This window comes from Xiphias gladius, chromosome 1 (genome assembly GCF_016859285.1).
Source record: "Xiphias gladius isolate SHS-SW01 ecotype Sanya breed wild chromosome 1, ASM1685928v1, whole genome shotgun sequence".
Taxonomy (NCBI): domain Eukaryota; kingdom Metazoa; phylum Chordata; class Actinopteri; order Istiophoriformes; family Xiphiidae; genus Xiphias; species Xiphias gladius.
In genome coordinates, this window is record NC_053400.1 from 1,092,461 (window position 1) to 1,104,769 (window position 12,309).

General features: G+C 37.6%; 1 protein-coding gene across 2 annotated transcripts in view; it reads left to right on the forward strand.

Annotated features, from left to right (window-relative positions):
- vstm2b (V-set and transmembrane domain containing 2B) overlaps positions 1–12,096 on the forward strand; it is a 28,262-nt gene extending 16,166 nt beyond the window's left edge. The window contains exons 5-6 of one of the 2 annotated variants that reach the window (XR_005707775.1): positions 3,498–3,628; positions 11,236–11,329. Coding sequence is in view for 1 of the 2 variants with exons in the window: in XM_040130989.1 (XP_039986923.1) it covers positions 11,236–11,324 (89 nt within the window). In the remaining variant the exon portion in view is untranslated. Of the gene's footprint in view, positions 1–3,497; positions 3,629–11,235 lie in introns of both variants that reach the window. The other variant, XM_040130989.1, reaches the window with a different exon arrangement.
- The last annotated feature ends 213 nt before the right edge of the window (positions 12,097–12,309 follow it).

Below are 12,309 nucleotides of genomic sequence, written 5' to 3' on the forward strand. Positions count from 1 at the left end.
CCTCCATCTGAACTGACCAACAGCTCCATCCTGGTATGGGATATCTAGTTGAATGAGTGGTTGATATAGATCAGAGTCCACATTCAAATCCATGTCCAATAATGAATTGATGGCGTTTTTTGCGCCAGCTGTCTGAATTTGGCCATTGATTCGCTCCACTTCACTCTCAATGTCTGTCCCATGAAAGGATATCCAATCCAGGTATTAATAGGGTTGCCAGTCAGAGTAATGTCAACACAAATAATTATAAAATAGAAAGAAAACAGCTCCATCGAACAATACAAAACAATAACCATAGAAAACAATAAGGCAAATAGCAAGTAGCAAGGAAATATATGACACTAAAAAAACAGCTCTGCAAAAACAAATAGACCACAATTCAAATCAGCTTTCAATCGGTGTATTTAAAACAACCAAGCAAGCAAGCAATATTGGTGTGGTCACCACTGAGTCCCAGACTCACCAACAACAGTGGTGTGTCTGGGACTCACTTAATAGATTTCCCTGAAGTAGGTTTCACACTGCGCCGGTTTTTTTGGGGGAATTGTGATTGGATTATTGGAAGACTGTGGGTCTTACCTGTGGGAAACATGGATAAACTCCTGACAGGTGGGTGGTGGTGTAATTTTGACGGGCTCATCACTATAGTTCACGTTCACTGTGTTTTGGGAATGCTAACATTACTTCTAACATGTTACCTCTGTGTTTCCACACAACAAATGCTTTCTACTTGATTGGGCTCTGCAGGTCAACACAAAAGTTCCTGTAAAGACAAACATAAAACAGAGCATGTTTACAGCTTGAAGAGTTTATGCATAAATACGAACCGTAAGATTGTATGACAGAGATATATAAATAGCAATATTTACTTGAGGGAAACCAGGGGACCCTATCATCTTGGTTGCCAACGTTGTTCAGTTCTTCCTGATTTCAGGTCAGACTCCTGCTTAAACGTACGGTTGTTAAGTTTTGGTTTTGAAGCAGTTATTGTAGTGATATTCATGGTAAAAGTGCAGCTAAACTTTTTTACAATGTTCTCATGGCTGCAGAGATGCCCCAGCAGAGCGGATGCAGAAGACCAGCATGGAATGATGAACTTCATTTTCATTGAAATATGGCTGCATGGCATCCAAGCCATACAGTCCTTGTTGAAATTATTGGCACCCCTGAATTGTAAGTACAGAATTTAGAATATGTTCAGAAATAAATGCAAATTAACCCGTATAGTCAGAATATTTAATAAAATGTCCAAAGTTGCTGAACAAAAAAAAAAAATGCTTGCATATAGTGAAATAAAAAATACAGACATAAAATGTACGCTGGTGCTAATACACAAATATTGGCACCGTTTTGATGAATTTAAATTAGTTCCTCAAACAAAATAAAAATCAAATAAGACTCACCTGTGCTTAATTGCAGTGGAAAGCAACGCCAATGTTAACTCTTGTTTTGCCTCTATTTCTATCACTTCTTTTCTACAACTGAAGTTAGCATGCTAACCAGCTGGCCCTGGCTGGTCCTGCCTCGTAATACTATTTTGCAATTGTGAGCACTGTAGTGTCCAGTCTGCCCTCAGTTCAGCATAAGAGGATGAAGAAGTAGCGCTGCCCAGAGTGTGTATTCTAACCTCTTGTAAACGATGGCAGAAACTCATGGCAAGCGACCATTATTACCGCCACCCGCTCCCGGCAAGAAACCGGTTTGACGTCAGAGCAAACTTACACATAGCAACTTTAAACCCCACAAAATTTGGATATCTATCAACGTATTCAACAGAAATGGCTATATGACAAAACCACAAAAAAGTAGTTTGGAGGAAAGTAAAGTGGTAGGAACACTATACTTAGACAAAAAGCATTTGATACTGTGAATCACAAAGTACTTAGAAATAAACTAAAACAACCCAATTTTCACAACAAGCTTTAAGATTGTATATATCATACTTAGAATGTAAACAGCAATGTCAAAATGTGTGAAATTGCAAATTGGGTGTACCAAACTGCTGGGCCCCTTGCTCTTCTAACATATATATAAACTATCTACCTAAAAGCTGTAAAGAGACTGGGAGCCAAATGTTTGCAGATGAAACAATCATTTATGTAAAAGCAGAAACTGTCAGGTTACAGAGCTGATAACTAGGCAGCTGGTCAGTGTCTCCTAGTGGCTGCAGGATAACTGCTTAACTCTGAATTGTACCAAAACAGTTTCAATGCGTTTTTATTAAGAAAAAGAGAGAAGTGAAATTCTATGGGTTGGAAAAGGCTAAGTGCAAGGCATTTAATAAATGCAAAGATTTGTGACTTTATTCTGAAAGGGCTTGCTTAATTCATTGTTTACAGTCTAATGCTGTTGCTAAGATCTGTCATCTGACCTGACTGGCATGATCTTTAATCTGTAACCCTAACATTAACCATGCAACTCTGCAGCAGACCTTTTAACAGATTCAACTGTATAGACAGTACTGGCAACAGCACTAACGTATATATGTGACTTTCGGATGTAAACATATTAAGGTGCAGTATCATTTGGTTTTAATCAAAGGGCATAGATATAAAAGTGTAAACACAGTACACTGAGACTTTTCCATTGTTGCAGAAATCATTTAACAGAAAAGTGACCCTTGAATGTCGGTGGAGTAATTTTACATCCAGCTGAAGCACAGTGGCTGATCACAGAACAGTTCCTTGCTCTGATATTAATCCATATGTTAATATGTTTCCCCAAAATGATTGTAGGTTAAGAATTGGCTGTTTTTCTGAAATACTGCTAAAATCAATGTCCTTTTGTTAACTGCACTGCTGACCCTTCAATTAACAAAATAAATACACCATGGCTTTCTCTTTGGTTTCTACTACCATTTGTCTTGGCTATGTGCCTATTTTTTGTTTTTCTGTCTGCTTTTCAGGTTTTCTGTCTTTGTTACATTTTGCTGTCCATATTAATCCTTACTGAAAAACCCAAACAGGCAGTCTTCCAATGCCAGGCCGGGTTTGGGGGAAATTTGTATAAAATGATACACAAACAACATGATTTCTAACTGTAGGGAAAATGGAGTCTTGGGTTTGATTAATTCACTCAGTGTAAATATCATATAGCATCAATGAAGAGGTGGAACAAGATGATACAGAATATACACAGTATATGGTACAGTCAGACAAGGTGGTATAAGGTGATTTGAACAACATGGGGAAAAATCATTAATTCATTATTTCCCCATAACTACGTGTTCAGTGTTGGAGTTAACCTAACCTGAATGGCTTTGTCCTTTCTTGCTGCGACAAAACTCACACCAAGTGCTGAACACTGAGCCACACTGGAACTTTATAATTAGATGAACCATTTCTTTCTACTTCAATTAAGATTTGCATTAGGGTTAGATCATTTAACCAAATAACTGATGTGATTCAAGATGGCAGCCCCCAGCTGCAAAATTTCAAACACAACTACTACTTTTTTTCACAAAATAAACCTTTTCTATACCCTGTCAACTGGTATAGCACAACCGTTTGATCTGGAAGACCTTGAGGACTACATTGATTCGAACCGACTCTGCTTCCAAACCAACCACCAGTGATTCTGGCAATCCGACTACATTCACAGCTCACCAGACAAATCATGCTGTACTGAGGTCAGTGACTTTTTACTTTCAATCGACAATAAACTCTATGGACTAGATGCAAGAATAGCTCTTGTTGAAGTGCTTCACAAGGAATACCAACAGCTACACGAAAACTTGGAATTCAGCCAGTAACAAAGAAAAACAGAAAGACTGCTAAAGAAAACAAGGACAAGAAAAAAACCATACTCGATCTATAAGTATGCAACATGAGGGACAAACTCCTTTTTTCCCCATATCCCAAAGAAAACACATGACATCAACCCGGCACAGTTGATACAGGAATTTATGACTATTCAATTCAAAATCTCTGCGGACATAGAAAAAGACATTACATTCCACCAGTACATCACATCACACAAAAAAACACGCAAACACCGAGGAACCATAGTGGCAAAATTCAAACATTTTAAACAAAACAACAGGTACAACATCAGACAACTGACTACTACTACTCCTAATCAGAAAACAAAACATGCAGGAAAAAAAATCTCAGTCAATAAATTGTACATTGATGGCAAACTGTGCTCTGACAAAAAAATAACCCTCTAGCTATTCTAGTCCCCTATTACATCCCTACTTGATGACCCCAAACTTTAATTTTTATATTAAAAGAGAGTGGGCTTCCTTCCTTGAAATAAATGAATCACCGGAAGTAGTACCATTACTACTTTTGGAAAAAAGAGAAGTGGGATTAAGAGGAAAAAATCATATTCCACAGCCAAGAAAAAGAAAGAGAATAAACAGGAAACGTACTTGGAACAAAAGATTAAAGAACTAGAGAACATCAACGCAAATAATCCCACAGCACAAATCCAAAATTATTTACTGGAATAAAATTTACAATTTAATTAACACACAATTAGGAAACTCAATTCCGCCTACACAGACTCAGACACAAATATATTGAATACAGTAATGAACTGGAAAATAACAAAATCAAATGAAACAAACAAAAAAAAAAAACAATTCCAATGATTATGAACTCAGCAAGGAAGATTGTGACACCTAAGGAAATAATCCAGACCTTCCAAGACTTTTTTACCAATCTATACTCATCAATACATAAACAAAGCGGAGAAGACATTGACAAATTCCTACACAATACTGATTTGCCACAGTTTACTTAAGACCAAGCAAATGCACTTGAGAAACCGTTTACAGTAACAGAATTCCACAATGCACTCATGCCTAACAAAAATCACCAGGACCTGATGGCTTTCCTTCTGAGTTCTTTAAACACTTTAGAATATTCTAGCCCCCATTTTCAAGAGATTAACATCTGAAATTAAACAAAAATCCAAACTTCCCATAGACTTGAACACTGCTGCAATCTCTCATTTACTAAAACCTCACCTCCCCATCAAGGTATAGCCCCCCTATCTCTCATCAAAACACACACACAAATTATCAGCAAAGCCCTAGCAACAAGAATCAAAACAATTACTCTGTCATCCATTCAGTACAACCTGGCTTTATTAAATGAAGACACTCATCTAACAACCTATGCAGACTATTTAGCTTAATCCATTACAAATCTCACACAAAGCCACAGTCGCATTGGATACAGAAAAGGCATTTGATAAAGTACATTGGCAATTTTTATTTTCTACACTAAAAAAATTTGGTTTCGGTGCATGATTAATCCACTGGGGGAGGGTTTTGTACGCATCATCGATACTCTCCATAGCCCCAATTATCACCAACAAAACTATCCTCATGAACTGGAAATCAAGGAACATAATTAATATCGCACTTTGGAAAAATGTACTAAGTGAATACATATGAATGGAAAAATTATCTGCCTCAATTAAAAAACATAATCTGGAATTCATTCATCCATACCCTAAATTCTTAATTTCTGCATCGATTTCACTCATTCTCTGGTCCTTCGCTGACCCGCCCCAAACATATCCCGCTGGGCCTTCCGGCTGTGGTGCTGGGGGGCTAGATTGGGGATCCTGTCGCTCACGTCTCCAGTGGCCCGGTCTGCCCTCACTCCTCATTGCTGTATAAATGTAATATTAATTATTATATTAATTGTACATAATGGTTATTGTATAATAATTATGGTAATAATATAAAGATATTTTTGTTACATCATTGTAATATTGTAATATTTATTGTCACTGTAACATTAACACTGTCTCTTTCCTTGGCTCTCCTGTACATACCGTATTCCTTACTCCCTACACCAACCTGTCCAGGATCACTAAACACAGATAGATATCACTGCCTTTCATCCAAACATCCAAACAAACACACGCGCACACACACACACACACACACACACACACACACACACACACACACACACACACACACACACACAGTATCTACACATACCCTACTTAATGTAATCTAATCTCCACTCCCATATCATCACATATGTTATTGTAACTGCTTTATGCTAGTAGCTGTATGTTTGTCCATTATGTCTGTCTTATTTATTTTCTTTGTCACTCCTTATTAGTTTGTTTTTTTAAATTTCCATCACATTATTTCACCAATAAAAAAAAATGTAATGATCTTTGTTTTGTAATATGGTGTTATTTTCCAAGTGATGATCAAGATTTTTTTTTAACTACATGAGTGGTTGTAGATGACTATAATCTGGAAATGAAACTGAAATATTAAGAACTGCTTGCCTCAAAGTCTGATGTCAAATTTGCACTTGGGAAACTGTTGTTTATTACTCTTGATTGAAAAAAAGCATTTGAGTAGCATACATCCAGTGCAGATTTTTAATCGAAAAGATCCCCTGATAAATATTGCTGTGGTGTGGTCTGATATTTTTACATCTGAGTCTTTGAGTGGACTATCAGCCAGACGGGCTGCTGGTATCTGTTACACTCTAAATCAAATACAGTTTAAGTGGCTTGCTGAAAATTTTCTCTTTACAGAAGAACCCAGAGGAATCCATCTTGGGCATTTTTTTTTCTATTTCCTCCAATTAAATCTGCTCTGAGTATCTGACAATAGAAGGTTAAAAAGCATGGCACAATTGAAAGATTACCTTGTCTTCACTTTTGGCTCTGCTGCCTTATCCTCAGTAATAACAGCCAACTTTTTTTGGGGGGTGTCATCGGACACTTTTTTGCAATGACATATGACTGATTGGCAGAAACAATTAATATGGGGTGGGGGGTGCGGGGGGAGGGGATAGATAACCTGTCAGGTGTTTAAAATTGCCTCATATTTTAATTTTTCATCTGAGGTTTGTTGGCCTTGCCTGGTAAATGTTAAGCCTGCCCGTCCTCTCCCTGTTTGTCCGTCAAAGTCCTGTGCTCTATGCTGCATTCACGGAGTCCCCATCACCTAGTACAGTTGGGAAAACATCACACGACCAACTCCTGTTTAGAAGTTGTTTGTGTTCAGATGCATCGTTGGCTAGTTCTGAAAACAATAAAAAACTGTTGGTGTTTTATGCCCTGTTTGTTGTTTTATGAAAATCCTCTTTTTCTCTCTCTCTCTCTCTCTCACTCTCTCTGTCTTTCTCTCCCTCTCGCCTTCTCTCTCAACCTAGTTGGTCGAGGCAGACGACTGCCAACTATCAAGGTTTCTATCTGTTAAAGGGATTTTTCCTGGCTACTGTCGCCAAGTGCTTGCTCCTGGGGGAATTTTTGGGGTCTGTAAATATAACTATGAAGAGTACGGTCTAGACCTGCTCTATATGAAAAGTGCCCTAAAGCTATAATCACAATATTATTTAGGTAAAAAGTTTCAAGTTTCAGCAATCAGCTGTCTGCAGGATTTCCAGCAGTCAAAGAGCACCATGATCATTCATTTGGAGTGGTGTGTGTGTCCACCTGATGTATCTAAGTCCAATATTCTCTCTTCTATTAGCTCTGTTTGCTGTTTGTAGTATACAGTGAGTTTACTGTATCAGAGCACGTGCACATGCTTGTGGGTGATGTGAATCACATTCCTGTCTAAGCTAGTAAACATGGACAATGCAGGATTTAAGATACTTAATAAGTCAGCTCTGCAAATTTTTTTATGAGGAAGGAAATGCATTCAACACATATTTTGACCTCAAGGATACAAACAATACATTTTGGTGAGAAACACTGAATGTTAACAGAACTTTTGTTTGTTTGCATGAAAATGCCACAGGACCCCTTTGAGCTAACATTAGTGTTAACTTCACAGGAGGATTCAGAGCTTTTAAGGTGAAAAGCTTAGGGAAACGTGGTATGCTGAATATGATCGAGAAGTACAACTTAAATGGAGTTAACTAAATACATTTTGCCAGTTGTCTATCGCGTGTTGAAGTGAAAGGTCTTAACTGCAGGTGACATGGAAATCTGACACTCTTGACTCTGAAATGGTTCTCAGTCTCATCACCATATTCAGATACAGTCTGAAGCAGTTGTCACTGATTCTAAAGCTTTTGAGTTTGATAGTGATGCAATGGATGACCATCTTTTCTTACACATGGCACAGAGAGATGTCTTATTATGATTACTTTCTAATTTGTTTTATAAAGCACTTTGATGCAGCCGAATTTGAATTATCAAGATTTGCTTTTACTGAAAGGAACTTCAGGCACAGCATCAGAAAGATTTGGTTCTGTAGTGATTAACAGTGAGGAAACTTGAAATCTTTCCCTTTTAGCAATTCCTTTGCTCTTTCATGTGAACTTGGGGAATAAAGGAGAGTTAGCATGAAAACAGCAGACAGGCAAACATGCCATCTCCATCAATTCCTGGTCTAGGGTGAGATGAAGTGTTTCCTCAGCTATATTATTATCACTAGAAATAGGGAAAAAGCAGGAAATGGCATGATAATTACACTTGAAAACCACAGTGGGGTGACTGTGGAGATTATCTGTCATCGAGGTCATGGTTATCCAAGAAGAGTTGAACTGAGGGCAACTGGATTTGGTTGTAGATCTTGAAGAAGTTTCACCTCTCATTCAAGCTGATTCTTCAGCTCTGACTGACTGGTGGGGATTTCCAGGTATTTTACCTCTGTGGGGTCGATTTTGAGGCCACTGATGTCACTTGGTTGATTAGTGCTCCTGGCTGTTGAAACGACAGTTGTTAGAGCTCTTGGGGTCACCTGAGGCCAAGTGTGAACGACAGTTGCTGGAGTCACATAAAGCCAAGTGTGCATGGTTGCTAAAACTCCTGGGTAGGGATGAGAGGACAGCATTGTAGGTTGTGGATAAGTGGTATCATAGAACTCTGTTAAGGGTTGCTCTCCCTACTTTAATGTAGATATCCTCCCTCCTTATCTTCCCTCAAACCACCTGTCCTCCCTATACAGTGCATTTGGAAAGTATTCAGATCCCTTCGAAAAATAAAAAAATAAAAATGTTTTCCATTATCAATCTACACTCAATACCCCATAATGACAAAGTGAAAAAAGAATCTTTCCATTATAAGGATTATTTTTCCATTACAAACCAAAAAATAAAAATGAAAAAAACATGGTATGGCTCCGTGTTTCCATTTTTTTTTTTTTCAGGCACGGACCTGATTGTCCTCTGATCCGTTTTTGACTGGGTGTCTGTTTTTGGAAAATTAATTTATGCATAAGTTACATGGCTTTGCAATTCAATTCATTTTTTATTATTTGAAATCACATAATTTGTTTACACATTATTGATTATTAATATTGTATTAGTGATTAATATTAGTATTAGTATTATTATTAGTATTTTATAGTGATTTATAAATTTAAGTTTATGTATTTAGCCAACACACTATCTACAACACACAAATAAAACAAAGGAGAGGCATACATTTTTGTTGTGACCAAACTTATTTTCAATTAGCCATGATAGTAAGTGACTCCATCCATCCATTCATTCAGAAGTAACTATAGACAATGGCATGAAACAACACAAAGATGAGTATCAGGAATTTATGGCTAATTCCCATGTAATTTAATGTTTAATCTCTTCACTACTGCTCCATATCCAGAACTATCATTTGGTCAGTCAATTTTCAAACATCTCTATACATCAGACGTGGTACATCAAATGCGTCCGCAGATGTGACAGGATTTCTCCTGGTGGCCAGTTCGACTATGACACATGGTCCATTGTCAATGTGTTTGTAAGAGAGAGAGCAAGCAAGATCAGGGCAAGGAAGGGCTGAGCGAATCAATGGGCTGTGCACAGCTTACATTTTCTTTTGTTCAGTAACTTTAGATATATTATTCAAAATGTTTATACTAAATTGGTTAATTTGCATTTATTTCTGAAGATATTCTAAATTCTGTACTTAAAATTCAGTGGTGCTAATAATTTTAACCAGGACTGGTTAAAATTATTGGGGTCACACAAATCTCATTTCAGTTTTTTGACTTTTTCTCTAATCTTTGATTTTTTTAAACATTTATCACAATGAAATGATGTGATAAGTTTAGAAGGAAAAATCCCTATTTGCTGGAGCTGTTAACAACTCACAGACATCTGAAATGTGACCCCGACTACACACTGCTTTTTGTAAGATGTCACAAGCCAAAAAGGTTGGAAACCACTGGTTTAATCAGTGTGTAGTACTTTAAAAGCTTGTTATATGATCCATTGTGTAAAACCTTCATCTTAAAAGAAACTAGTGACTAAAGCTGTCAAATAAATGTAGTGGAGCACAATGTTCCCATCTAAAATTTAGTGGTGGAAGTAAAAAGTAGCATAAAATAGGAATACTCAAGTACAAGTACTTTGAAATTGTACTTAGTACAGTACTTGAGTAAATATACTTAGTTACAAACTGGCTTACTATCTATCTTACTATCTTACTATCTATAGTAGTAAGCATTACTGCCAAACAAAATCATTAGCTAACATGGGGATATAAGTTACGTTAGCAAAAGCATGCGTTGATGACTGGATGCACCAATATCAGTGTTTAGGCTAATGTCAGCACCTTTGTTTACCCTCCAACAACTCCAACCACACACATCACCTGAGACAGCATTACCTTTTCCAAAGTCATTATTTATCATCAAAGCCTTTCCCAAAGTACATGTGGCACATGTTCTTTGAGAACCTAACAGTAATGCATAAATCTGTTGTCCAAATATGTTTTTCTGGAAGAATCTAAACAGGGATATGTTAGAAGAAAATACATTTTCATTTATAATACTGTACTGCAATAACAGCACAGGGTTAACTAGCTCTGCCCTGCAGTACAGTAAGAAAAATGCTGCTACTTTATAAGCCTGTCTTCTACATGGATCTCATGGTGAGAATGTTTGATTTGAAGCTTTAGCCTCAGTGTTGTGGCATGATGCCAGGAACAGTATGCAGCCATAACAGGGTTCTCGTTTCAAAATGAGCTTCAAACGAACTGATTTCAGGTTAGGCTAGTCATCTTTTCAGCCAGAGAAAACAATTGCCGCCAGTTAAAAACAGTCTGCTTTTATTTGTCTAAAATCAATAAACCATGGTTTCAAAGACTACCGAGACTTTGGAGTGATGACTGCAGTGTAGCAACAGCAGCTAAATGCAGTGGGGCTTAACAGAGTGTCAGCTGCTCTCACCATGGTCTAATTTTTGATTGATCAGTCTTTACTAATATGATTAAACAAGACTAAATGTCATTTGCAGAATGCTGTTGTAATCTTCTTTCTTTATCATCTTCCTTTCTCTGCCTTTCATCCAGGCTGCAGCGTGATGAGCACCATCGACCCCCTCCTCTGCATCACTCTCCTGTTCCTGCATAAGTTCCTCTCATTCCTGTTGGCCCACTGAAGAGATTTTAACCAAAATTATGTCGACCTGCAATGTTCTCACTTTCAATACCAAACAGAAACCACACAGCAGTCAGTGCCCACCAGGGAGAAGGGTCACATTAAATCAACGTATGCTGCTGCAACACATCACTGCAGGGTGTGAAAGAAATGCAACAGCAGATGGAGTAAAACAGAAGAGACCACATAAAACAGAGGAGATGGACGGTCCTCGAACATGAAACAGAGATGGAAGCTACATGAATGTAGACAAAGCAGAGTGTGGAAAAGAAAAATCTGTTTAAAGTGAATGATGGGAGCATCACTACTGATCCACACACAGCCTGTACAGTGTGGCTACATGAAGCGCTGCCTCTGCTCTGCACCTGCTTCACGCATGACCCTCCTCAAACTCTCTACACTCACATTTCTTTACAGTATCTCCATTGTGAATCTTGTTCATCTGACTACACACATCACTGTGTCACACACAAACACACGTAACCACACACACACACAGACACACAGACATGGCACACACACGCACACACACACACACACTTTTTCTCACAGCTGTGTTCCATAATGTAAACAACAAATAATATGCAGATATATTTTGATTAAGATAAGGCACACCTTACCATAGTTGTTGTTATTCACCTCCAATAATGTTTATTTTTATTAAATCTGTGTTGATCAAAGTGAGACATTTCATTTCTATGAGACAAAAATGATTTATTGGTATCTTGCCAACAGCAGTTGAGATGAAGGTTTATTGTTTTTGTAATAAAAGGTACATTTTGAAAGGTATCGTATGTTAATGGATTTCTTTCACCACAGAGGATTATAAAGAACAGGAAATACACAAGAAATGACATTAATGACATTAATTCTCATCACTCACAGTCAACAACAGCTTAAAACCAATGCAGGGACAACTCCACTCCACTACAGGCAAAGATTAAGGATGCTGATGTTATCTACTGATGTACTAGCTTTTTCTGTAG